At 37.7% G+C, this 27246-nt stretch overlaps 5 protein-coding genes across 6 annotated transcripts; 3 read left to right on the top strand and 2 right to left on the bottom strand.

The window, feature by feature from the left end:
* Window positions 1–685: 685 nt before the first annotated feature.
* On the bottom strand, window positions 686–5689 carry LOC110759750 (nucleoside hydrolase 3-like). 2 transcript variants are annotated; one of them, XM_021961868.2, is made up of 12 exons: window positions 5468–5688; window positions 4940–5119; window positions 4726–4836; window positions 4153–4467; window positions 3891–4067; window positions 3481–3765; window positions 3258–3380; window positions 2786–2983; window positions 2250–2503; window positions 1953–2127; window positions 1458–1760; window positions 686–1135 (listed from the first exon to the last, which is right to left on the bottom strand). In XM_021961868.2, the coding sequence occupies exons 1-12, from the start codon at window positions 5630–5632 to the stop codon at window positions 836–838; spliced, it is 2586 nt and encodes an 861-aa protein (XP_021817560.2). In that variant the 5' UTR covers window positions 5633–5688; the 3' UTR covers window positions 686–835. The 2 variants fall into 2 exon arrangements, with proteins under 2 accessions (XP_021817560.2, XP_088111531.1); XM_088255405.1 differs by lacking the exon at window positions 1458–1760 and having other exon boundaries at window positions 5468–5689.
* A 951-nt stretch (window positions 5690–6640) lies between these two features.
* Window positions 6641–8927, top strand: LOC110759765 (uncharacterized). Its single transcript, XM_021961889.2, has one exon. The coding sequence runs from the start codon at window positions 6789–6791 to the stop codon at window positions 8697–8699; it is 1911 nt and encodes a 636-aa protein (XP_021817581.1). The 5' UTR covers window positions 6641–6788; the 3' UTR covers window positions 8700–8927.
* A 2354-nt stretch (window positions 8928–11281) lies between these two features.
* LOC110759767 (gibberellin receptor GID1C) lies at window positions 11282–13935 on the bottom strand. The gene is made up of 2 exons (XM_021961890.2): window positions 13570–13935; window positions 11282–12867 (listed from the first exon to the last, which is right to left on the bottom strand). The coding sequence occupies exons 1-2, from the start codon at window positions 13606–13608 to the stop codon at window positions 11872–11874; spliced, it is 1035 nt and encodes a 344-aa protein (XP_021817582.1). The 5' UTR covers window positions 13609–13935; the 3' UTR covers window positions 11282–11871.
* A 3426-nt stretch (window positions 13936–17361) lies between these two features.
* On the top strand, window positions 17362–18439 carry LOC110759812 (histone H2AX). Its single transcript, XM_021961951.2, has 2 exons — window positions 17362–17689; window positions 18063–18439. Exons 1-2 carry the CDS (start codon window positions 17486–17488, stop codon window positions 18282–18284), a joined length of 426 nt encoding a protein of 141 aa, XP_021817643.1. The 5' UTR covers window positions 17362–17485; the 3' UTR covers window positions 18285–18439.
* A 6459-nt stretch (window positions 18440–24898) lies between these two features.
* LOC110759618 (uncharacterized) lies at window positions 24899–27182 on the top strand. The gene is made up of 7 exons (XM_021961703.2): window positions 24899–25359; window positions 25507–25725; window positions 26020–26106; window positions 26251–26397; window positions 26513–26539; window positions 26623–26718; window positions 26835–27182. Exons 1-7 carry the CDS (start codon window positions 25123–25125, stop codon window positions 27033–27035), a joined length of 1014 nt encoding a protein of 337 aa, XP_021817395.1. The 5' UTR covers window positions 24899–25122; the 3' UTR covers window positions 27036–27182.
* The last annotated feature ends 64 nt before the right edge of the window (window positions 27183–27246 follow it).

Raw genomic sequence — 27246 nt, 5'->3', positions numbered from 1 at the left:
TTCTTCTTCTTTTTATATAAAATATTGATAAAAAAAAAATTCACAATAACATATGAGTCATGAACAGAATTGTGTTCTAAATCTTGTTTGGATGAAGTGAAATGTTGGTAAAGGCTCTTCCAAATTCCAATCAGTAATTATGATAACCATAATAATTATAGATTGTGGAAGTAGCAGCATTAGAAAGAGAGTCACCTCAAAACAACCCATGCTTTCTAATCTCCAAGTACTATTTCTTAACAACTTAGCCAACCCTAGACGTTGACAATATGCACCACCTACATTTGAATGGACCATAATAATATCAATTATTAACTCAGCCTAATCTACATAATTCCATGACCTCATCCTCCCTTATTTATGAAGAAGTGAAAAACGTGGATAAAAATGAGAGTTACAAAGGAGAGTAAATTGCAATTATTATAAGATTAACTGAAATTAATCAAATTTAAAATTCCTAAACAGAATATTTGGTAAGCTAAAGGGAAAACCAATCAGATGAGGTTACTCTCTAGTGCTTGGTTTGTTTTGCAGCTAAAGGGAAAACCAAGTTAGTCGAGCAGTGGTTGTGGCCCTCCCCCTTCCCCCCGCTTGGCACCCAGTATTAGAATCCTAGGGTTTCTTTCCTCCCAATGTAACAAAAAAAAAAAGAAATAAGGGAAAACCAAGATTGGAAAAATGGAGAGAGAGAATTATCAATTTTCTAACTTTCCTTTGTTTTATTCAATGTGAAACACAAACATATTACACTCAAGATGGATTTTACAGATTAATTAACAATACAACTAAACAGATCCTAATTTTCAAGGGAAAACATCATCAGTTGCCCAGGTGATTAACAAGTTCTATTTGGTTGGGTAGCCCATGTTCCTTTTTCCTCAACAAAGCTTGCTATAACAGCAGAAAGCTGTTTGGCTCCTAATATATTGGCAAATTGTTCATAATATGCCTCTGGATTTATGCTGCACAAGATCTTCACCATCTTTGTTTGATTTTCATCAATAAGCAGCTGCCCAATTATTGATACATCTCCCTCAGCCACCACCTTGAGAGGCATAAACTCAAAGGTTTGGTTTAATAGAGGATGACCACCAGCCAAGATTACAGCACCAAGGATTTCCCCCAAAAATGTATCCTGTGAAATGACAGAATGGAAACAAATGTAAGTTCTTCAGAGTGAAAGTGAGTTGAAAAATGTATCATGCATTGAAGCATTCAAGTACCCTAGCCCTTTGTGCAATTTCAGTGTATCAGAAACTTATAAGAATTCAAGCACACACGTGCTCCACCTCCACGTCACCCAATTAAATTGTCCACATGTTAGGCTTGGCTTATAAGGGGTTGGGTTGAAGATGTGTCCAGAACGAAAGAAACTTGAATTCAACCAGATGGACATATTAACATAATGGGAGAAAAGAGACTTCTTTGGATAGCTAATTGACTGTATGGAACTTTACCATGTGAAGGTATCTATGATGATTCTGTTTTAGTTCCCAAAGCCTTGAAAGTAGATGCTGGGCAAATGCAGCTTCAGGAGTTTTATCTGTTAGCTGCAATTCGACAAGAATATTCTGGAAGGAACTGACTTGCTTCTGGATCCGCAATGGAATCAGTGTTATGTTCAGTTTTGAATCTAAAACTGCCTTTGCAGCCAAAGGGTCAAGAAACATGTTAAACTCTGCATATTCATTTGAAGGGACAGTGAACAGATTTCCTTTTTCATTATCGTGGGGAATGTGTCCCCCAACAATATATACATCCTGCAAGAAAATCATGACAATGAAAATGGCATCCGATATCAAAGCATGACATACAAATTGAGGGTAAACATCTTTATAGTCTGGTTTTGTTCTGCCACTAAAAATTTCAGTTGGGTATAAACTTACTCAACCATTGAAAAACCAAGTTCCTTTGCTACACAATAAGCATATGACCACATAGACAACATTTACCTGGACCACTGAGTCTGTGTTCTCAGAAAGAATGATTTGGGCTAAATTTGTCAAAGGTCCATTGGTCAACAAAGTAATCTTGGATCCTGGATGCAGTGATTTTACAATGGACTTCCAAACATCTAGTGCAGTCGGTTGTCCAAGTCCAGGGTAATCAGTGGTTTCTGGTCTGTATCTGAAACAGACATGAAGAATCCAAACATTTTATCATTAATGTAAGCTGTCCATCTTACACAAAACATTTGTCTACAACATCATTGTAACCAGCTGTCTACTAGTTTAAACAGACAGTGATACCTTCTAGGACTGCGAGGTAAGTCACGAGCAAATCCATAGAGTGTATCAGAGTCCAAGGAGCCACCACTACCCTGAGGAATGGAGCTGCTGTACCTGCAGTCTCCAAGAGAAGGGAACTCTGAATGAGATTGACCAACTGCAAATACATTTCCAAGACCAATTGGAATATCATCACGGCCCATCATATGTAGTATGTCATATACAACTTCTATGGTTGCAGCAGTTGCCCAGCCATTGGCACTAACCAGTATTCCCTGGATAACATAGAAAATTCAGACAAAAAAAGAGTTTCTGAGTATTGATAAAATTACATTAACATCATTGTGTGCAAGAACAAAATCCTTCAAGGCTTGTTTGTTGAACTTGGAAGCAATTAGCAGACTCCTAACGTATAAATAATTATTAATCATATTCAAAATGTGTAATTGCTACTTTGCTAGCATGAGGCCCCACAAAGCTACTCAGTCAGGCTATTCATGTGTATTTATGCATGTGTAGCACCAAGCCTGACAAAGCCTACAAAGGCAATATAATACCTTGAGGTTGATCAGTTCTACAGGTAATTTTAGGAGATATAGAAGAGCTAGAAAGTCCCCAGCACTCATATCCATATCAAAAACTACGGGTTTACCCATCAATTCCTTTCCAAAATCTGGTTTTTGAAGTACTCTCTGATAGAGTGGAAACCCTGCTCGAGTATTAAGCTGTCCAATTCGCTTAGGTCGATTTATAACCTGCATTTGACACATTAATTGAAATTATCATTCTGTAGCCAAGACAAAATAGGATCCTGCAAAAGCCAATCACCAAATAATACTCGTAAGCCTATCACCATGTATTGTAGACAGGTGGCCACAAATCTAAATCTGCATGTAACTTGTATGTCTTACAGGAAATTTCACTCAGAACATGCATTACACAAGGAGAGAACATAACTTCTGTATGTCATATAAATGGAAAGGAGAACACTGATTGGGTCAAAGTTGATAGAATCATAAACTAGCTTACATCCAAGAAACTTTTATAGAATTCTTTGGCAAGAATGCTGTCAACGTCACGATTTGCCTTAGCTTCTGTTGCAACAAGAACACTAACTGCTTCAGGACCATTTACCTCCTTTGTGTAACCATCCTGTTAGTATTGTCTGAAATTCAGTTAGTTAATACATCTTTTGAGGCCTAAATTCATCAAGATATGAATAATGTATAAGAAAGAAAACTAGTGTACGCACCTGACATTTTCCTTTTCTCCCTTTGACAAGGCAAAACGGGTCTTGAATTCCCAGCTGAACATGACCACTATGCACCCCTTTCTTCTGTACATTGAACTTTGGGATTGAACGCCCATCAATGAGAGGATTTGAGCCATCTGAAATTCCATAAGGTCGATTTGAAGTAATCACTGAGATGTTCCTCCATTCCATTTTAGCAAATTTATTTTCTCCCTCATCTCTCTCTAAACTTTGCATTTGAGATAACGCTACTCCAACCATGAAAAAATCCCACATGCAAAATTCCTGCAAAATAGTCAATATCTCATTAATATATTTCTGAGTTAGACAATCATCTTGATAAAAAAATCAGGGCAGAACTGCAGACTTTTAGCTCATACATAGAAGCACAAGATATCATAGGAAACTACCTTATGAAATTCTTTGTTAGGCCATGTATCACGAATCATTTTTAAGGACTGGAAGCTGTAATGTGCCTCATATGTCTCTTGTTTCTGTTCAAATGCTGAGAAAAATTTCTCATCTACAGGAACCGTTCTTGTTGCATCCAGAGGAATGAGTGTGATTGGAATGCCAGAATGTAAGACCTGATTTGGTCATAAAACATTGCTCATATTCAGTCACTATGAACTTTAGTCCAGCGTAGAATGGTCAGCAAACAACTATATATACCGTGTATGCAGCAAAGGGATCTACAAAGATATTGTACTCTGCGTATGGATTGCTGTCTTGTGAATACAAATTACCGATGTCACCACACAGCCCTGCCTCGGAGGAGGTGGCATTTTCGGAGCAGGTTGATCTAATAGCACCTCCCATTGCATATATATGCTTAATATTGTTCTTCAGACGAGGATTGGACATAAGAAAAGTGGCTAAATTTGTGTGAGCGCCCATAAGAAACACAGTGATGGGACCTGCAGATATTGCATCTTTCATCACTTGCTGAGCTGTAGGTTGTTGAAGAGGCACATATTTTCTCTCACCCTGTTCCATGTACAGACAGAAACACATACTACTTCTAGTTCAGCAAAGAAAACGATACAACCAACTGCTGTGCCTAGGATTGCATTCATACTAAATTTACAACATGTCCTAGTATCAGTTTGTGTTTTTATTTTTAGCTCATTACTGTCTCTGACATATGATATATAATATATTGGCAATACTGGTTGCCTAGTTTAACAAACTTTACATTGAAAAATGAAACCAGAAAAGAAAAAACACGAGGCCATTATTTGGTACCTGAGGAAGTAAAGCCTTGCGTATGCCATAGTTTGTATTTACATCTAGACGTCCATCTTGGCCCGGTGGTACTTCTTGTCTGTATCTGCAACCACCAGCCGTGGACACGCCCTGTGACATTAGAACTCATAACAAGACATTAAAGTATGTCAGGGTTAAACAATTGGTAAAGTCTCTATTTTTTGTTGAACAGTTTCTGATTAGACACACGCACCTGGTCAATAATGGGAAGATAACCCCCAACATTTGGAAGGATGGTACCATTAGGCAAAATGCCACCTTCACCTCCAACACCAACAGGAACATCGTCGCGATCCATCATAAAAAGAATGTCATACAAATAATTAACAGCGTGCCCAGCATCATTCCACCCATTTGCATTAATAGTAATTGCCTGCAGCAACCTCAGTTACAAATTTTCAATCAATCACCATGGACATATCTATACATATAAGATTATAGTTCATAAAAACGGTGCATCATGAACTTTCATTCGATTGCAAAATTTTCAACTTGAGAGAGGACGCATCATTTCTTCACAACCCATCTCAAAAAGGCTTGAAGCAGCTAAAAGAAAGAGGCTTTTCTAAGATTGTAGAGTGACACAGACCAGTATTTATCATAAAACACCAATCACGTTCAATTTCGTGAAACTAAAAGAGGAAGATTTATAATATTCCAGAATGAAAAGCAGAAGGTGCATATAATTCTATCCATGTTCTTAAAAGGAAAAAGAATAAACCTTCAAATCGAACTCTGTGTTATTTTGCTTCAAGAGATAAAACAGAGCAAGAACATCATCTATATTCACATCAGTGTCTACAAGAATTCTGTGAGGTTGAGCGTCCACAGGATTTAGCAGAAGTCCAGTTACAGTGATCAATATCCAAAGGAGTCTTCCCAGCATCTTTGGTCCCCTAAGTCCGAGACCATCAAACAGAGAGAGAAATCTATTTATTAGTCAATAATAAGGATTCTCTCCGTTAAGTATTTTATGTTAAATATTGGTTACATTCATTCGTTGATTAAAAGTATATAATCAATTATTAACTTAAATACTTATTAAAAAATTAAATTTATCATAAAATAAACACAAATTTAGTATAAAATAATTAAATATATACCATATGAATTGATTCATACAACATAACATAACCCAATTATTTATAACATTTTTTCTTACTTTAGTTTTAGAAAGTTATAAATTGCAAATGAATCATTAGTGTAATGGTTTGGAGCAATTGTTTTCCCAGGAAAAGTCCTGAGTTTGAGTCTTAATATCTGCGTACTGCATGAGTTTAGTATACTATCATCATTCTCAATAAAAAAAATCTTTAAAAAAAGTTATAAATTTAAGAAAATCAAGAATATAGAAAAGGAATGACAATGAAATTAAGTACGCTATCTAATTCATTATTTTGGAAGTATTAAATTACGAATTATAATGTTAAATTTAGGTATTCTTTTATTAGTAAACACAATTAAAATCAGGAATTTGAACAATTCTCAAAAACTTCATGTATTAATAAATGCATGAAATAGAAAAAGAAATCATTGTATGCTAGAGAAAACGACGTTGTGAGCGGCACTCAGCACCACACAGACGAAATGGGAAAATTTGTGCTGATTCTACTCATATGGTCCGCCAAGTGGACCGTTTAAAAGTGATGCACATGAATAAACTGAGACACGTGGCTGTAAGATAAGGCTACAAACAGCAAAATAAAATCAAGAATAAAACAAAACAAAAATTAGAAGAGCACCCCCAACCCAACAGTCAGGAGTCAGCCCCATCTTTCTATCTTCCAGTTTCAATTTCCAATTTTCCAATTTTCTAGGATTTATTCAAGCTCTGGGCCAGAGGGCCTGGGCCCCAAATTTTAAAACCTAACCCATCCCCCCAAAACATTTAAACATCTCTCTCTCTCTCTCTCTTTTCTGTCTCTCAAAATCCCTATCTCTTTAAATATCTCCCCCACCCCACATCTCAACCATAAGAACCCTAGAAAACCCTAATCCTCTAATCCCCAATCCCACATTTCCCATCACAACACCATCACAAAATGGCCAAAAAGAAGGTGACCCACCAACCCAAAGACACCAAACACGAAGCTCATCAGTCCCAAAGCCACAATACCCACCAAGCCACCACCATGGATGAGCCCTCAGAGAAGGTTCAGAACAATACCCACCAAGCCACCGCCAAGGATGAGCCTTCAGAGAAGGTTCAGAACCTTAAGTCCCTCAACTCTCTGCTCCTCAAGGAGACCTTTGATCGCAGGCAACAAGTTGAGTCTTTGATGCAGGCCAAGGAGGGTTTGGAATCTGAGTTGACTAGGTTTCGTGTGGAAAGTAAGTTGTTGGAGAGTGAGTTGACTGGGAAGAGTGAGGAAAATGTTGGCTTGGAGTTGGAAAAGAGTGTTTTTTGTGTTTTTGTTCTGGCTCAGATGGGTCAAATGGTGAAAGAGCAGGTTGAGATTGAGAGGGCGAAGAGCGAGAGAGATACTGAGATTGCTTTTTTGAAGAGGGAAATGAATGACCTTATGGGTAGCCTTGAAAATGAGAAGGTAAAGCTGAACCGAGTGTGCTGGGAAAGGGATGTGGTGAAGAGTGATTTTGATGGTCTTGCTGAGGAGGCGAATGGGTTGAGGTTGAAAGTGGTAGAAATGGAGAAAAAGGAGAGATTTACTGAGGATGAAGTTGAGAATCTCAAAATCCAATGTCTAGGGTTAGTGCAGGAAAAGGCTGAAAAGGAAAGAGCGGTTGAGGTAGTCATCAGAGAAAAGGATTTGGCTCAGAGGAAGCATGCTGAGTCGGAAAGAGTAACTGAGGGTTTGAAGAAGGAGATTGAAGGGATTGTCAGAGAAAAGAATGAGATTGAGAAGGAAAAACATGGGCAAGAAGTGAGACTTTTTCGATTGGAAAATGAAGTGGAGCATTTGAGTAAGGTTGAATTGAATTTGAGGAAAGAGAAGGAACTGTTGCACATTAAGGTTTTGGAGTTGGAGAAGAGTATTAATGAGGCTATGGGGAAGGAAGAGGAGAGGGAGAGGGACATTAAGGCATTAGTGGAAGAGAAGAGGGAGAAGGAGCACAGCATTGAGAGGTTAAATGAGGAAGTGAAATCACACAAGGCACTTTTAGATATGGTTACTGAGGAATTGAAAAACAAGGAGCAAAGAATCAAGGAAATGGAGCAAAAGAAGAATGAGATGGAGGAGGCGAAAGTAAATCAAGAAACTGAAATTGCTGAGCTGAACAGAGAAGTGGCTGAACAAAGGGATATTGTATCTACACTGCGAAATTCATGCAGTGGGCAAGAAGAGAAGAATGAACGATTGGTCTCTGAAGTTAGTCAACATAAAGATGCTGTTGACCGTGTTATGCAGGAGAGGTCCGAGGCTCAGAAGAGTTTGGATGGGGAGAAAAAGAAAGTGGAAGACTTGATGCTGACTATCTCAGATAGGGAGAAGACAATTAAAGAAACTGAGAAAGAGTTGGGGAAACTAAGGAATGAGCGTGACAACGTTTCTGAGAAAAATAAAGTGATGGAGAGCCGCTTGGAGTCATTGGTAAAGGAACAAGATGTGATGCAGAAGAACCTTGTTGAGGCTCAGAAGAAAATTCATGATTGGGAAGCTAAATTTGAATCAGAAGGAGCCAAACTTAAGCGAGCTTTGACTATGTTGAAGAACACTGCAGCACTGGTATCTTCTAAGTCTGAAGGTAAGGAAGAAGTGGTTGCCAATGATCACAAGCTTGGAAAAGAAATTCAACCATATGTGGTGGAGTTGGATGCCATACAGAATGCTTTCAGAAACAAGGAGAAGATGGTTGGAGACTTGAAGCAGCAAGTTGAGTCACTGCACAAGGTAGCAGAGGCACAGAAGAAGAAGAGTTTCTGGACTTTGGTGTCATCAGCAACAACAATTATTGCTGCAGCATCTGTTGCATATGTTGCTAAAGGACGCTGAGTAGTTCATCAGCCAATTTTGTTACAAGGACTAGGTTGCTCTTGGTTCTTGGATCAACCAGTCAAGTGCTACTTGACGGCACGGTGTTATCATGTTTGTCCTTTTTGAACTTCTAATCTAGATAATAATGTTTTTGGTAAAGAAATAGGTCTCATGGGATACTTTGATATGCTATGTTCTTTTGCCAGCTATATGAATGAAGGAATGAGGATATCTTATCTGAATCAATGGGATTCTCTGCCTTTTTTACTCTTCTGTTGTTTCATATTTGAAAATGCTCACATTTCCTTCTAGATTCCATCTTGTGAAGTATGTGGTGTGATCTACTTTGCTATATCCTTTTGTTGGTTAGGCATGTCTTGATGTTTGCTTGCTCACTTTTTTTCAATTGAGGAATGCATAATTTGGAGACAAATTTGGCCCAAAGATTATTCAGTGGGATCTCAGATTTCTATGCCTTTTGTCATTTAGGTCTTGCATACAATGAGACAAATGGTCTGTGCTGGAAAACTGTTCTGTTTTTGGAATATAAATAATGAAATATTCAATTGATTCACCCTCTATAAAAGGCCATCTGTGCCAAATCTCAGTTCTGATGATGATACTGTCAATCATTCATCTTTGAGTGGTGGAAGAGACTAGAAATGTTTCCTTTCTGGCAGCCTAACTAGGTTTTTTATGACATGTGTGCAATGAGATAAATGGCATGAACTAGCAGGCTTTATCCTTGTTGATCAGACCATGGATGAATAGCATCTACTTGGAGCAGGGCCTGCCATGCCACTACATGGCTTCTGGCCACATATGGAATATTTCTGTGGATGATTGGATATTTTTAGCGCACAGAAGAGACCAAAAAATACAATCCAAGATTATATGGAATAGGAGAAGAATTTATGACCCCCTGGCCCAAGCATTTTTACGTTGGCTGGTTCACAAAGCATTTTTGTTTTTGGGCCGGGTTCCTAAGCTTTTCCCCCTGCAAACCTCTGTAGGACCTTTTGTCTTGTAAACCCAATTAAGCGATGAAGACGATCTTTCCCACTTGATAATTTCCAACTGCGTGAAGACGTGGATTAGGTCGGTTATCCAGGCATTTCCAAATCAAGTGTGTTTAGAATAGTTTAAACTATCGTTCTATTTTAAAAAGTATAAACTAATTTCCAAGTGTGTTTGAAGAACACTTTCGTTTTCATCATTAGACTTGTATTATTCAACAATTCAGTGATAAGCATGCTGACGACAAACATCTTCACATCATGGAAATGAATTATGGCTGCCATGGATCATATAGTATAGACCGATTCAACCGATTAAGAATATGTTTTCAAAGCCAAGAACTCTTGACTTTATATCAAAATAAGATATTGCTAACGTCATTTGATCTGATAATTGTTGGCTGATATGAGTTTTTCATAGTGGATGACGACTGTGTTTGGCGAAACCTCAAATTATATAAACAAACAACCACATCTGACAAACAAACCCACTTGTGTTCCTCTCCTGTTAATTAACTAATAACAAGCTTTCTGGGTCCTTTAATTTAAAATTAAGAAGAAAAAAAACACATTAATTAACACAAACAAGGCGTCATGATGTCATTTTCAGAAGCTTAGCTGTTGCTTGCTGTGCCAATTTTTAAATCATTGTGAAAGCAACTCACCCAGATTAGATGGCATTGTTTGATTCTGAGTGTGGTCCCTTAGAAAAGCACCCACAGGCCAACCACCACTAGTAGGGGTACTTTTTTCCTTTAGAAACAAGCCATTTTTTGCATTTCCTCTACCACCTTCTGAGTTACACATGCAGAAAAAGAGTGGAGAGGCATTCATGAACTGACAAGGATGACCCAAAATCAGTCTCCATCAGTCCTAAAATATGAACTCTTTCAATCATTTAGCATCCTATAGAGAATTAGAGATACAGATAATCAAGTTTACTTATATAAATCTTAAGTCAACTCCTGTTGAAAATTATCATTAAAGTTGTTGATTGTATGGTTTATGGAAACACAAATATCGGCTCAAAGCCTTCAACGTCCGTAGGAGAAGAAGAAACAATGTTATCCTCGTTTCACACGAGTTTTTCTGCTTCTGTATAGCTAGTGTCGTTTAATGTGTTTTTTTTCTTTTAAGGTCCAAAGTAAGCCACCTCTGCTTATTTCAACCATGTTTCAAACGCATATGCTTATGGAGATGCTGAGATGTGACATATTAGATTGTACTTTGGTGCCTGTATAATTTGTCATTTAGTGGCTTGTTTGCTCTTTTCTTTCCTCCTTTTCCTAGGCCTTTTAGTGAGCGACTTGTCCTAATACAATCAACATCTAACTCTGCCATCCCCGTTCTGCATAATGCTCCTGTAAGTCGCATTCAACTTCTCCAAAAATAAAGTTTCCAGCTTCTTGCTTCTTCCCACAGCCATTATTCATTTTGTGTCGAAGAAGAAAGCCCCATAAGAAGAACTTAGAGAGCTTTTTTAACTGATCTTAAGGAGAGAAAAGAGGAAAAGAAATACAAAACATGTTAAGAGTAGACATTAACATTCACATCAAATATTGGCATACCAAGTAACTGGAAAGCTTAAACAACAAAGGCAACAGCCAATACACAACCATTTTATATAATCTAGGACATAAGTATACACAATAATACATGACAACAATACCATGGAGGATGATTTTCCATCCATGTTCCGAATTAGCTATATATAACATAACATTAGCAAGTCACTGACTCATGGATCAGTCACTGGATGTCGGTGTTACACCAACAATCCTGAGTGTCTTCCTCTTCATTGTGGCCAGTAGTCGGAATCCTCAAATCTGGAAGTGTTGTGGGACTGCTAACCTTGGTTAATCGATCCTGCTGTCTGCAAAGTTTTATCTAACCAAAATACCAAATTTTCAGAAGCTCCGATTTGCACCAGAACAAAACATGCTGATCCAGCTATATGCAGATCCACATATACCTTTGCATCCAACAACCAAGCCTAGTCCTCCTCAGACAAGAACCAGACCCCAGCAGGATCTTTTAGTACCACAATTATCAATACAATAGTAATAATCACTATAGCTACACAATCTTACGTACTGCAAACAAACCCTTCATTATTCCGGGTGAAATGTCAAGCTTAGGTTATATATCACCGCACGCGATGAAAGTCAATTCTATTAACAGTTGGAACACACAAATTTACTTATCTCATCCATCACGGTGTAGAAATGGTCATTATTTGGCAGCAAGTAGAAACCAATTGTGGCCTGCTCAAGATACATAAGTTTGATGTTTTTGCCAGCCTTCTCAAGCCCTTTAGCATAAGCCAATTGCCAGTCCTGAACAAGATCCAAACCAGCCACCACGACAAGGCTCTTTGGGAACTTGATAGCTTCAAGGTTATTACCCCTTGGACCAAATGGGTTACATGCCGGGTGGTCCCTGTCTTCCCCTTCAGGGAGAAAAGCTCTCCAATACCAGTCCCGGTCTTGGATGGTGACAAAGTATTTCCCGTCCAATCGCTTCTCAGATTCAGTTCTCTCCTGCCCACCAAACATTGGGTTGAGCAGTATATTTCCCAATACATCAATTCCAGATTCTACTGCTCTTAAAGCAACATTGTGTACAATGTTCCCACCAGAGCTATCACCAGCAAGATATATATGAACTTTTGAGTCCTTTGTACTTTTAAGCCACGATCTAGAGTCGACCCACTGCAGGGCTGTCCATCCATCATCATAGGCACAAGGAAAACGATTTTCAGGTGCCCGGCGGTAATTTACAGAGACCACTACAGCCTTGCAAATACCAACTAGTCGGCGGCACAGAATATCATATATGCCACTGTTAGCAGAGGAGTGCGCAAAGCTTCCACCATGGAAGAAAATGATGACAGGCAAAACCTCATTGCTCACAGGTTTGTCAAGATTAAGAATATTCAGCACAGATTCTTCAGCATTGGCTGGTTGATAGATTCGAGTAAGCAGGCCCGTTTCACGGTCAATGATGACATCAAATGAGACAACCCCATCAACTGGTTTTGCATTGGCTGGCACTTTCCGATCAAGGAATTCTGCCAAGTGACGGTTAAAAGTCCCATCAGGCCGACGAAGAAGATTGTAAGACAACTTGAAATTGGAGATGAGGACCCATGTATTCAATGGAACCACCGTCTGTACAGAGCACAAGATCCCAAAAAAAAATTATGTATGTTAAATTCATATTCCAACATAACAAGATAAACATGACTAAGAATCAAGAACTCCAACCAACACCAGAGTAATGGCATCTATAAACAAAGCTTTTTGCTATTGTTTCAAGGTAACAGAGACATCATGGAGCCACCACAAATGAAGGACATGAACACTTTGACAAGAAAGCACAAAAACCAAAATCTACTAAAGCATTCCCATAAAGCAGTGGATTTGGCCATACAAGCCTAAAATCTATTACCAGTCTTCAAATACAATCATGTTCATCTAATCAAATTTCTTGAAGCTGAAGCTGAAGCTCAGCAGATACTCAGCCTCCCATCCCAATGCCAAAACCACAACACTAAATCCCAATCACATCTCCAAACAAGAAGAGCTTCAAAAACCTGATGAACTCGAACAAGTATAACAAACCCAATACCATATCTGTCCAAATCCTAAAGAAAAACTGGTCAAAACCTCAACTTAAACAAGAACAAAGTCTTCAGACCAACCAAAGAAACAAGAACAAATTCTGGCTTTCTATAACAAAACCACAAACCAAACCCTATAACACAGAGAACCCATTAAGATAAGCAAACCATCACCGTAAACCAAAACCCAGAGAAGCTGAGCCAAAACCAAACTTTGAATTAAACAAAAGATCAAAGAAAAAGTGGTTACCCTGGATTCATTAACGTTGACTTCGTTGGTCCCAGCCATGGAAACTGGTCTGAAGAAATTCCACACCAAAAGCTTAGCTAGTAGAAAACCCAACACAGATCCTCTGAGAGCAAACCCACTTCAGAAAGACAAAGCCTCACGTAATCACACTCAAATAAGAAGCAAAGCCAGCCAGGCTGCACCTAACCTTTGAATCTCTCCAACTTTAAGATCGTACTTCGTTAACCCATTGGTCCCAGACAAAACAAGCCCCTAATCTCTAGGGGAAACCTCTCTCTGCATTCATGTGATGAAATGACAAATCTCACTACAATAAAACAGAGCAATAGAGAGTGTGCTTGTGTGGAGCGGGTGCAGGATAAGAGGGTTGGCGTATTTTAGCATACAAGTGAAGATGTATGCTAATGTGCGAGATAAGTGCAGAGATGACGCGGGAGATAGAGGGGAAGGGGACAAAGTGAGCGGCCGAAAGAAACACGGTTAGTGGAACCCACCTATCCAAAAGAAATTAAATTCGTTAATTACTTCATTTTTTTAAATTTCTTTTTGAGAAAATAAAAAGGAAAAACAGGAGAAAGTGAGGAATTTTAAATATTTGGATGGATGGAGCAATAAAAGCTTCAGGGCGTGTGGTGGAAGGCAGGGCACGTGAGGACAAACAGAGCCCGTCCGAACACAAAGTACTACTTTTGGCGGTGCCACAATGACCGTTTTGTCTTTCATTTTGGATCGTATTTACGGAAATGTCATTGTGAGTGTGAGTAGATATTTTTTTAATCGTAGCATGTGACGCGCGCGTGATACAACTGTTAAACAAAAAAATAGTGATGCATGAAGGGTTAATTCCTCATTGTTGATGCATGTCGATAATTAGATTCTGTCCAAGCACATATAGATGACGCTATTAACATTATGTAACGAAAGATTTTAGAGGGTGATTCTCAGTAGTTGATGATAAAGAATCAACAAAACACTAAACGGCTAGCATTCGTTAACACGAGTGTGAGTGGTTGTCGAGGTGACTTACGCTATTAATATTTGTAATGAGATATTATGGTGGGTGGTTTCTACCTAATAAGTGATGAAGGCGGGTCAACAAAACATTAATGGCTAACATACATTAACACGAGCGTAAGTTTGTGCACACAATTGGTGCTATCAAAATTTGTAATGAGAGATTCAAGTATGTGATTCCTAATATGTGATGAAAGTGGATCAACAAAACACTAACGGCTAACATCCACTAAGATGCATGTGACGTGGATGTACACGTGATTGACATTATCAAAATTTGTAACGAGTGATTATGATAGGCGATTCTCAATAGTTCATGAAAGCGGGTCAATAAAACACTAACGGCTAACATCCACTAAGATGCATGTGAGTTGTTGTTACAAGCACAACTTAATTGCATACCCAAATGTACAAGATTTGTGCTATCGTAGAAGTGTATATTATAGTGTATTTTTAAGCTCTCTTGTAATGCTTAATGTAGATTTAAGTGATGATTAATTTTGCTCCAATATATTCGTTGAATTGTACACTTTCCGTTTGGAGATTAAAAGCAAAAGATACTTCACGATCAATCAACACTCTTGAGAAAAAGCTGTTGCCTCCTTAAGAACACATAATACATGTGACAATACTTAAACAGTAAACAAAACTAATCTTCCACAATCATGCTTTTCCCCCTTCCAAAATCCATTGGGACAATGTCACGTTTTCACATTTAGTCGTTGTCATTAAGCCCATAACGAGCTAAAGCTCAATGACAGTTACATTTCAAGCTCTGTTGCTTCATTACTTTTTAACTTTTTGAAAACAAAGAACACCCTTTCATTTCATCAGTAAACGTTTTTTCTTTGCATTTCCAACACTTATTTATTTACTTATACTTGTCTCCTTTCCCGGAATGAACTTTTAACTACTTTTTTAAACGAGCCGTTTCTCCCCCGGTTTAAGGTTAAGAACTACTCGGCCTTCTTTAGTTAGTGTTAGTGATCATTACCCAATATATATTTTCTTAATTAATTATGTTTAGATGTAAACATTAATAAAAATGATATGTTACATGTGTGGCCTTCCTTCCTTTCCTTTTGAAGGGGCGGTATGGCTTAATTTTCTTTGTGTTTCTCTCATCTCATGCAAGAAAACCAAAAACCGAAAAAAAATAATGAACAAACTAGTAGTAGTACGTCATTTGCATTTTAAAGTTTTAAAAAATTGGAAAGAAAATAGTACGTCCTTTGCATCTTGATTGCCTGTAAAGTTAGAAAGAAATATCATAAAAAGAGGAAAAATAAGATAAGAGGAAAAAGAAAAAAAGGACTTATACTCTGTGAGTAGCAGTAGTAGAACTATTTGTAGGGCAGTTGGCAACGAAAACAAACAAGCACACTGGCTGGGCAAAGGCATGCATCATCTCATCTCTCTCATCTCTCTCGTCTCTCTCATCTCTCATCTTTCTCTCTAGTCAGTAGCAGTCGCTGTCGATGAACTTCACCATCAAAGTTCTACTTTGGGTGGGACTTTCACTATTATTGTTCATGCACACTGCCTTTGGAACCATTGCTCTAACTGTGAGGTCAACAATTACCCACATTTTTTGGATTCTTCTGCCTCCTGCTGCGTTTGGCTTTTTCCCTTTTCTTCTTCTTTTTATTTTCTCTTTTTTAACTCCAAAAAATTTGAAATATTTCCATCATCCTCCTCCTCTCCAACTTCAAGCCCTGCCCTTAATGAGGGAGGGCATCTTTGTATAGTTGTTTGCCTACGTGTATGGCCCAAGATTCAACACCTAGGCTAACCCTTTCTTTTTGCCTTTATCTCTTTTGTCCTTTTCTGCATTTTGGCTCTTCTTTTGCCACATTTCTGTTCGTTATTGTCCTTATCTCTTTCTCTCTCTGACTCTTTTTCTGTCTTATTTTGGGCCTAATGGGCCTTCCTTCGTTCATGAAATGGGCTTGGACATCAGAATTATATTTGTCTAGGTTGACTTGCAGCACAAGGCGGGTAAGGTGTTTTGTTATATCTAATAAGATTAGGAACCCGAGCTCCTGTGTTCGAATTCCTCCCCCATCAAAATCGTTTACATTAAGAAGAGCCCACAGACGGTTTATTTCATCATTATATGCCAATATGGGAGCCTACTTGATCAGATGATTAATCAAGCGTGTTGTTCATCGTACTAAATCATCAATAATAATTACAGCTAGCTGGAAAATGGAATCTTTTTTCAAGTTTCAAGGGCCCTTTTCTTTTTCTCCTAACTAGTATAGGTATCCAAAAGCCAACAAGAACCCGGTGCTGTACGATCCACAGTAATTTTTTTTATAAAAACAGAACCCTGTGCGGTACGATCCACAGTAAAAAATGTCAAACGGTACCGCTTTACCCTTCATGGGTGATTGATGCGTCATGTCATGATTCAGTGTCATGCAGCTCATAGATTCTAGAATCGTATTCCGTGGGCCAACCAATTCTACTCCTACACGTACGCTTCACCATTTGGGCTGCGATCCAATAGATCATAACAACAACAGACCCCAAAAGTTAAGAAACTTCAGGCCCATAACTTTTGCCCAAACGTCGTCGTTTTTTTTTCGGGCTATTTTCCTGTTAACCGCGAAACGAGAATCGCTAAGCGGTGGACCGTGGGAAAACTAAAAAGGACCAAAATTCAATTTCCCGCGAATTTCAACAGGGGGTGCCACGCTGGCGATCCGTGTGACCGCAATCTCCGCCAATCAGAGCACAGCTTGACCTCTTATATATTCCAAACCCCACTCACATTTCAGTTTCACGTTAAGAAAACCCATCACTCTTTCTCTCTGCCTCGCACGCCTCTCTCACTCGCCCAGGACTTGTTCTCTGTTCTAGGGTTAGGGTTTTGTGATTTCAGTGTTGATTTGGGAAAATGAGTTCTAAAGAAGCTGGTTCGACGAAGGGAGGCAGGGGCAAACCGAAGGCCTCCAAGTCTGTATCGCGGTCTCATAAAGCAGGGCTCCAGTTTCCGGTGGGCAGGATCGCTCGATTTCTTAAGGCTGGCAAGTACGCCGAGCGGGTTGGTGCCGGCGCACCTGTATATCTCTCCGCCGTGCTCGAATACCTTGCTGCGGAGGTTAGTTTGTGTTTGATCTAGATGTGTTTTTACTTTTATGGGTCGCTTGTGATTAATTGAAATTTTGGTTTTAATTTTGTTTGTGTAATGGGATTTCATGTTTGAGGGCCTTGATTGGGTTCGGTTAGGGTTTTTGTTTCTGAGTTTAATAGGATTGTTTAACCTAGATCGAATTTGTTGGTTGTGTTATTTGGATTTGAAATTGATTTTTGTATTTGCGTTGTGTTCTTTTGGTGAAATGAGTTGAAGTTTCATGTCTTATTTGTATTGAATTGAGTTTCATAGGTTAAGATTTTCATGAAAGTGATGGATTGTTGTAGTATGGAATTTGTATGGGTTTGATCTGACTTTTGGTCTGAAATTGGGTGTTTAGGTATTGGAGCTTGCTGGAAATGCTGCAAGGGATAACAAGAAGAACCGTATTGTGCCAAGGCACATCCAACTGGCTGTGAGGAACGACGAAGAGCTAAGCAAGCTATTGGGGTCTGTGACCATTGCTAATGGAGGAGTGTTGCCAAACATCCACCAAACTCTTTTGCCGAAGAAGGTGGGCAAAGGCAAGGGCGATATTGGATCTGCCTCGCAGGAGTTCTAGAGGGTTCTCTCTCTTCTGTGGAGTTTATGAGTAGTTACTGCAGTTGTACTATATGAAGTTGTTTTTTAATTTTTTTGGGGATAGAGCTTGATGTTTTGGTACTTGGAATTGGTATGCTATAAATGAAACTTTGTGTTAGGATTTTCTCAACTAAATCCCCTTTTCAACTTCTTTTGTTCTCCAAAACCATCTGGGGATGTTTAGATATTATTTGTGCCTCTGGGTATTTGATTTCACTTCATGAGGTGAAAAGAGTTTTAGATCAACTATCTCAAATCAAGTTAAAAAATGGAGGCATATTGTTTTTGTTGTTAGGCAGCTTTATCTATATCTCTTACTAATAAATCAATCCTCAGTTTTTGGCCTTCTAATCTCGCGCCGGTCTTCTCCAATTGTAAACACGACCAACTGTATTTTTCAGACCATAGTAAACCAATTCCGAAGGAAATTCCACAGATCATTCAATCAGAGACTTATTAAACGACATAGCGCATCACCTGGTTCAACTAGTTTATGTGTCAAGCCAATACGATCCATTTAACCAACTTCTTTCTGTCTTCGTGTCCTTTGAACGCGGCATTAAGGTTCTCTGTGCTCTGCTTCAACAACAATTTCATATGGAAGTTGACCAATAATGGGTTTTAAGTTGACCAATTTCATGTTTGATATCCAGTAATTCAAAAGTTTTTGGAACGCTAGCCTAGGTATATAACTTAAATGGCTGCTGCAAGTTGTAAAAGAGGGGTCCATGGTGAGAGCAGGGTAGAAATGATCTTCCAGAACAAGTTGCTCATCACATTATCTCCTTCCTTACTAGTACTGCAGACCTCACCAGTTTTGGCACAGTATCCAGGACACCTCCATCTCTCATCTCCATCCTTGAATCTTGTCCAACTTTCTGACCCGAATGCCAGCGGGTATAGTTGTTGGTTTCTTTGAACCGCCTCTTCATTCTTAGTCTTAATAAAAAGATACAGCAGCTTGGCGGCTTTGGCAACGCTATGGCATTGTCAAATCATGGGAGCTATCTCGTAAGGCACTGATCCGTAGGGTTGAAGTGCTTGATATCAACATATACAATGAAGGGAGGGGAACAATTTAAATTTCCAGGTTGGCTCTTTCTTTCTGAGTTTTTAAGGTTTCTGTCGGTGAGCATGTGTAATGCAACTATCAAAGTCCTGCCCAGCTCGTTGTTCCAAGTTGGAACACTTGAATTTGTAACGTGTTGATATGGATGAGGGGTTGTTCAAATGGATCTCCTCTCACTGCAGATGCATTAAGGAACTGCGTCTTGAACATGTTGGGTTGGCAGATATCACCATTGAAAGCTCGTCTTTGAAATCCTTTAGCATTGTTGCTGGTGGCGATAAACTTAAAATATCAGGTGAGAAACTTGAAGATATGCACATCAGGTGGCGGACAAATTCGTCCGGCCAATCGTTGAACATTGTTGCTCCAAGCCTTACATATTTGGAATGGATTGGGAACACAATCAATCACCAGCTGGGGAAATTATTGCATTTGGAAAAAGGAGAGATTTGTCTGGTTGCTGATCACAATAGCTTTGGCAAGGTGTTTGAGGTTTTTCGGAGTATACGCAGGGAAAAAGTTATAGCGACTACTCTTGAGCCTTTTTCTTTTGGTTCAATACTAAATATCTTTCCTGTCTTGGTATGCAATAGAGCTAATAAATTTATGTATCTTACATTTCGGATTTGCATTGAAAGAACATTCACATTTATGCTCCAAGTTTTGTTTGAAGATCAGTCTAAGAGAAGTGCTTTGTTTATGGTTTAACGTTGGCTAGTTGATGTCTATTCGTCTTTGCAGGCGGGCCAATGCCATTAAATGATGTTTCTTATTTGTGTATCACCATTGGAAGCTTTAAGGATCACTTAGCCCCTGAATTAGCTAATCTTTTTAGGAGAATGCCTAACTTGAGTACTTTGCGCATGAAGTGCAATCCACTGCCCGAATCCCATGTAAGTACAAATTTGTGTTCCCCCCTCTCTCTGTACATTTTGCCATTCTCATTTCTGGAATTATTGATCTTCTTCTTCTTGGTGCCTTTTTCAGGGTTCCGGGTTTGGCATGGAGTTTTGGAAAATGCAAAACCTTGCTTTTATTTCTCAGCTTAATGAGGTAACTATAGAGAGCTATACGAGCTTTCCCAGCTTAAGAAGATTTATTTATGTTATAATACTTGTATCCAAACCCTAGCGTGGATTTATTTATGTTATAATACTTGTATCCAAAGCCCAAAAAGCCAAATACCGGTTGCACTTACGCAAACATTAAAAAACAAAAAGATAAAAATTAGGGTTGGAATCTGGACCAAAGAAGAATATGGGATCGCAGTCACCCTACTTCTTTTGCTTATATGAATGAATGGTAAGCAAGCACTCTAATTAGGGTTTTATTTTGGTTCAGTGTATAGTAAATGAGTGCAATTGATGTTTCAGTTTTAGTATGAATTTAATTCCCCTTAATTCACACAACTCTATTCTTGTTTTCTACAAAATCCAGTAATTCTTAAACATTTGGAAAGCATTCAGGGCAGGGGAGACATACATGCATAAGCTGCCTAGACTGTTGTGCGGAAGCGTCAACCAATTGCGAGTGAAAATAACCACAATTGGCAAGAGATAAAATAATAAACACAAAACAACACCAACAAGAACACCAAGATTTATACTGGTTCGGCAATGCCTACATCCAGTCCAGTTTGGAGACGACGGAATATTCCACTATAATCAATGAGAATATACAATACTGTTTATCACTCAATTTCCCAAAGACCCAAATAACCCAAGCTCACACACTTACAATAGGAAGAGAAAACCAAAAATACAAAGCAAAGAACAATATGAGAATTTTCTTCTCTGTCGAATGGCTTCTTGCTATTTTCCCTCTCCCTCACTTCAGTGTAGCTCTATCTTTACAGCTGCTGCCATGCATCCAATTTATAGCCAATGAAGTTGGCTCTTCAAGGAAACCAACGACCAAGAGACCTCCAAGGTAAGCCATGCTAGCTTGTCTCCCACATGCTCCCATTCTGCCAAGGATGCAAAGCTGCTGCCAAAAGCTGATTATTCTTCTGCAAAGTTGATTATTCTTCTGCAGCTATCCAATTAAGGCTTCCCATTTCACTTTGTCTGCCAATGCCATTCAGCCAGCTACTATATTCTACTTTTGACTGAAAGCAACATTGCTTTTGAGCCAATAATCAACATAGACAGAGTGTTGGAGTTCATACTAGCTAGGAGGAGAAGGAGGACGGTAGACAGATTTAGTGATCATCCAGAGGGAGTTGCTCATTACATTCTTTAAATTCCTTATATAACATACCTCACTCGTTTTGGCAGTGTCTCCAAAAGATGTAGACAACTTTATCTGTCAAGCCCGTCATTGAATTTTGATAAATTTCCCTACTGGCCTGCATCCCAGTGCGATAACCAGTTAAGGTTGTTGCGTTCTCTGGATATAGGTTCTTGATCCTTTGTGGGGATAATAAGATACTACACTTTCGTCTTAAACAATGCCTCAGTGAATTCTCTCATCAAAGGACATGCTTTTGTGATGCTGTGAGATTTCAAATCATCAGTGGATCAAGAACGCAGTAAGGTGCAAGGTTGAAGTTCTTGATCTTGATATCTTCATATCTGACAACTTGAGACCATTTGCATTTCCAATTTATCAATAAACCCTGAGGTTTCCTTATATTTTCCTGGTAGATTCTAAAGTTACATGTTTTACGTTGCGTCAGAAAGGCTATGGCTAACATGATTAAAAATTGGAGGGAGCTCGAGCAGGACATGGTTTCGTCTTGTTAAACTTGGATTAGGGTTGAGATATCAAGGCGCAAGATAAAGATTCAATTCAACAGTGGAGCCAAGCTGCAACTCTCCAACACATTCCGAACTATCCTCGTGTTGTATTAATAATTTGTAAAAATTAATGTGCTAATCATCCAATTAAAATACCCTCAAGTATATGAATATATTGAAGTATAGATTTGTAAATAGGGGATCGTTCACACAAGGAATTGGAGGCTTATATTAAGGTCTAGTTTGAGTACGTGTAGAACACTTAGTTAACACAATCACATAGGTAAGATACAAATCGAATGCTAGAAATGAGTAAAGAAAAGTAAACGAAATGAAACAAAACAAAAACCAAAGATAAACACAATCAGCATTTTGTATCACTCCTGTATCGCCACTCTATCACCACGGTATCACCAGTTTATCACGTTTAATTACTTTAATTAGTAGTTATATTTTAATTATTATTTACTTAGTGAATAATTAATATTTAAATTTAAATATTTAAATATATTTTATTTTTATTCAATAATATGTGAGTATTTTGTGTATAATCCTGAACTTTTTTTTTGTGTATTATTGAAAATTTTGTAAAATACACGTGTATTAAACAAGAAAATTATGTATGTTCGTGTACAATACATGTATTATACATTTGCTTTTTAAAAAACTTGCATTTTACTGAGTCTTTAAGACATATACGAAAAATAGAAGCAATATTGAAAAATATGTATGTACATGTATAATACAAGTACTAAAAGGGAAATTGCTAAATTCTTTATACGGGTAATAACTGTGGAAAAATAAGAAATAAAAAATGGAAAATAGAGATTCGGGCAATGACCTAATAGTAATGGATAATGCTCTAAACTACTCTTATCGATGAACGAAAATCGGGGAAAAATAATTATATAAAAAAAAGAGGATTGGAATAGATATTTAAAGAGTATTGCCGCGCAACTATACTATTTATTACAAAAATTAAAAAGGACACCAATATGACAAATGGGTATAGCCGTGCGGCTATACTGTTTAAATATGACAAATGGAAAATATCGCCGTCTATACTATTTAAATTTTTTTGAAAGGAGGCGTGTTTTTTTTTCTGAAAAGAGTATAGCCGTGCGGCAGTACTATTTATGAAAAAAAAGGAACACGTGTTTTTTAATATAAAATAGTATAGCCGTGCGGCCATACTCTGTGAATAGATTATTTCAAACGTATAGCCGATCGGCTATATTATGTACAAATTAGAAAGGACTGGTTTTTTAAAAGCGTATAGCCGCGCGGCGATACTATATAAATAGAATTTCTTTAAAAGTATAGCCGTTGCGGCTATACCTGTTAAATAGCACAGACTGAATTTCTCTTTTTTTAATTACTTTAATTAGTAGTTATATTTTAATTATTATTTACTTAATGAATAATTAGTATTTAAATATATTTTATTTTTATTCAATAATATGTGAGTATTTTGTGTATAATCCAGAACTTTTTTTTTGTGTATTATTGAAAATTTTGTAAAATACACGTGTATTAAACAAGAAAATTATGTATGTTCGTGTACAATACATGTATTATACATTTGCTTTTTAAAAAACTTGCATTTTACTGAGTCTTTAAGACATATACGAAAAATAGAAGCAATATTGAAAAATATGTATGTACATGTATAATACAAGTACTAAAAGGGAAATTGCTAAATTCTTTATACGGGTAATAACTGTGGAAAAATAAGAAATAAAAAATGGAAAATAGAGATTCAGGCAATGACCTAATAGTAATGGATAATGCTCTAAACTACTCTTATCGATGAACGAAAATCGGGGAAAAATAATTATATATAAAAAAAAAAGGATTGGAATAGATATTTAAAGAGTATTGCCGCGCAACTATACTATTTATTACAAAAATTAAAAGGACACCAATATGACAAATGGGTATAGCCGTGCGGCTATACTGTTTAAATATGACAAATGGAAAATATCGCCGTCTATACTATTTAAATTTTTTTGAAAGGAGGCGTGTTTTTTTTTTTTTTTCTGAAAAGAGTATAGCCGCGCGGCAGTACTATTTATGAAAAAAAAGGAACATATAAAATAGTATAGCCGTGCGGCCATACTCTGTGAATAGATTATTTCAAACGTATAGCCGATCGGCTATATTATGTACAAATTAGAAAGGACTGGTTTTTTAAAAGCGTATAGCCGCGCGGCGATACTATATAAATAGAATTTCTTTAAAAGTATAGCCGCCCGGCTATACCTGTTAAATAGCACAGACTGAATTTCTCTTTTTTTAATTACTTTAATTAGTAGTTATATTTTAATTATTATTTACTTAATGAATAATTAGTATTTAAATATATTTTATTTTTATTCAATAATATGTGAGTATTTTGTGTATAATCTTGAATTTTTTTTGTGTATTATTGTAATTTTTGTAAAAAACACGTGTATTAAACAAGAAAATTACATATGTCTGTGTACAATACGTTTGCTTTTAAAAAAAAACTTGCATTTTACTGAGTCTTTAAAACGTATACAGAAAACGGAAGTAATATTGAAAAATATGTATATATGTGTATACAACATCAAGAAATGATCGAAAATTTTGTCTGCTAATTAACTTATGTTTTCGTAAGATATTAACTTTGTTGCAAGGATATGGTGAAATGAAGGACCACATGTTGACAAATAAATACGAGCACTGCAAGCAGTGACAGTCGACATACAAATTCACACTTTTCATTTTCGTTTTGGGATTTACATGGGAAGTGTTTTGGGCCGACACGTTTATGTGGGATTTTAGGATTCTCTACTAGAAAATTGGTTCAAAATCTTGCGCTGCAAAAAAGTGTAGGAACAAACATTTACATTAATATGAAGATAAATATTGCTTATCCATTTTGTGTGGCCCAAAAGAGTGCAACAAACAAACTAGTCTCAAACATTAGCCAATCTTTTTCATTTGTTGGGATTTGGGAAGGTGATGTGTCCTGAATTCTTCTTTGAATGGGCACTGTGATGCATTGCTATGCAGGCTCATCATACAGACCCCAACTCCAACTGAGCCTGAGATTTCCCAGTTTTGGCATCATATGTTCATCTGAGGTTAGTGTATCAAGGCAACAAGTTTTGAAGCAAGTGGATAAGGAGTTGGATAAGGGAGATGAGAGAGCAGCGCTCTCACTTGTTAAAGATGTGCAAGGCAAGCCTGGTGGCCTCAGGTGCTTTGGTGCTGCTAGGCAGGTTTTGCCAAACTCTGGCTCTTTTTTTTTTTGTGTTCTTTTTCTTTTAGGACACCTTTTTGGCTTTTCCCCAATAATTTTTTTAGCAGCAACATGATATATCAAGGTCTGGATTTACTTAATTTACTGAAATGGATTCATTGTGCAGTTACCCCAAAGGCTCTACAGCTTGGATGAGCTAAAGCTGAATGGGATAGAAGCGTCGTCTCTTCTGTCCCCAGTAGATACTACTCTGGGTTCCATAGAAAGAAACCTTCAGCTTGCTGCTGTGCTAGGAGGTGTTTCTGCATGGAATGTGTTTGGGTTTAGTGCACAACAGATTTTCTATATTTCTTTAGGATTGTTGTTTCTGTGGACTCTCGACGCGGTAATTTCCTTATGCTTGTTTAAGAACATGTCTTGATAATCCATATCATTGAAAGCCTTGAGCTGTTGTTGGAAGCAATCACAACAATCCTAAAGATTGTAAGCTGTACATCAAGTGATATTGAACATTTACCATAAAGAGAATCCGCTGAAGTGCATCTCTTGTTTGAAGTCATTTCTAGCCCCTCTCGACATTTCAACTTCTGCTCAATTACAATTTCCATTCTTTAATTACTTCAGCAAACAAGAACTCCTAATGCTTTTAATGCCTTATTATTTCACTACTTTCTCATAGGTATCTTTCAATGGAGGAGTTAGTAGCTTGGTTATTGATACAATTGGTCACACCTTTAGTCAGAAGTACCACAACAGGGTCATTCAAGTAAGATCTCTCCCTCCCCCTGTCCCTCCATCCCTCATCTTCTTATATGCTCTTTCTGCCGATGGTTCTGAAACCTTTGGATATTTTTTTTGTGTGAGGATATCCTCATGAAGTATTCATCTAAAAGAGAAACTATTTATGCAGCATGAAGCTGGCCATTTCTTAATTGCATACTTGGTTGGCGTCCTTCCTAAGGGATATACACTATCCAGTTTGGAAGCTTTGAAGAAGGAAGGATCTCTCAATGTTCAAGCAGGGACTGCTTTTGTGGATTTTGAATTTGTTGAAGAGGTATGCTGCCATTGTCTATGTAAAGCTTCATCGATGCTGCTCAACGTTGATCATATCTTCTAATTCTGTATTTTGATTATTATCCTTGATTTATAGCAGTTCCCATTTCACGCAGGTCAATGCAGGGAAATTATCAGCTACCGTATGTTTCTACCCTTCACCACTAAAATTTCTCCTTCCTTTTGAAATGAGAAACTTTCATGAATTGGGAATGCATCTTATTAGACGCTGAACAGATTTGCATGCGTAGCGCTAGCCGGCGTTGCTGCTGAGTATATTTTATACGGCTATGCTGAGGGTGGTCTTGCAGATATTAACCAGGTTTCACTTGATTATGTTCCTTTTTTTTGGGGTCAAATTTGATTCTGTTGTTCCTGCAAGCAAGACAGACATAATGGAACAAGTTACTAACTGGATTGTGCTTGCTCTTAAAACAGCTGGATTCATTGTACAGAAGCTTAGGCTTCACACAGAAGAAAACAGATTCTCAAGTCAGATGGTCTGTCTTAAACACTGTCCTAATCTTGCGCCGTCACGAAGTAGTGCGAGCTAAGCTTGCAGAGGCCATGTCAGAAGGAAAATCTGTAGGATCTTGCATTGATGTCATAGAGGACACCATTGGCAATGCAGACATCTAAGCTAATGGTTCTGAAAAACTCATCAAGCTTTGATGACATTTTTCTTTTTCTTTCATTTATCTGGGATGTAAAGTATAACAGATTTGAATTTCTATATCTGTAAGGAATTTGCAATGGAGTATGGAGATGATAGTCAATTTAGATGAATTCAAAGATTTTGATTCAAAATAGCTTTTGGATTATATATATGCACGCTTCCAATTCTGACCAA

The sequence above is a fragment of the Prunus avium genome, chromosome 6 (genome assembly GCF_965620075.1).
Source record: "Prunus avium chromosome 6, drPruAviu1.hap1.1, whole genome shotgun sequence".
NCBI lineage: Eukaryota > Viridiplantae > Streptophyta > Magnoliopsida > Rosales > Rosaceae > Prunus > Prunus avium.
The sequence above is the reverse complement of the archived record's forward strand: the minus strand, read 5'-3'. Positions and strand labels throughout refer to the sequence as shown.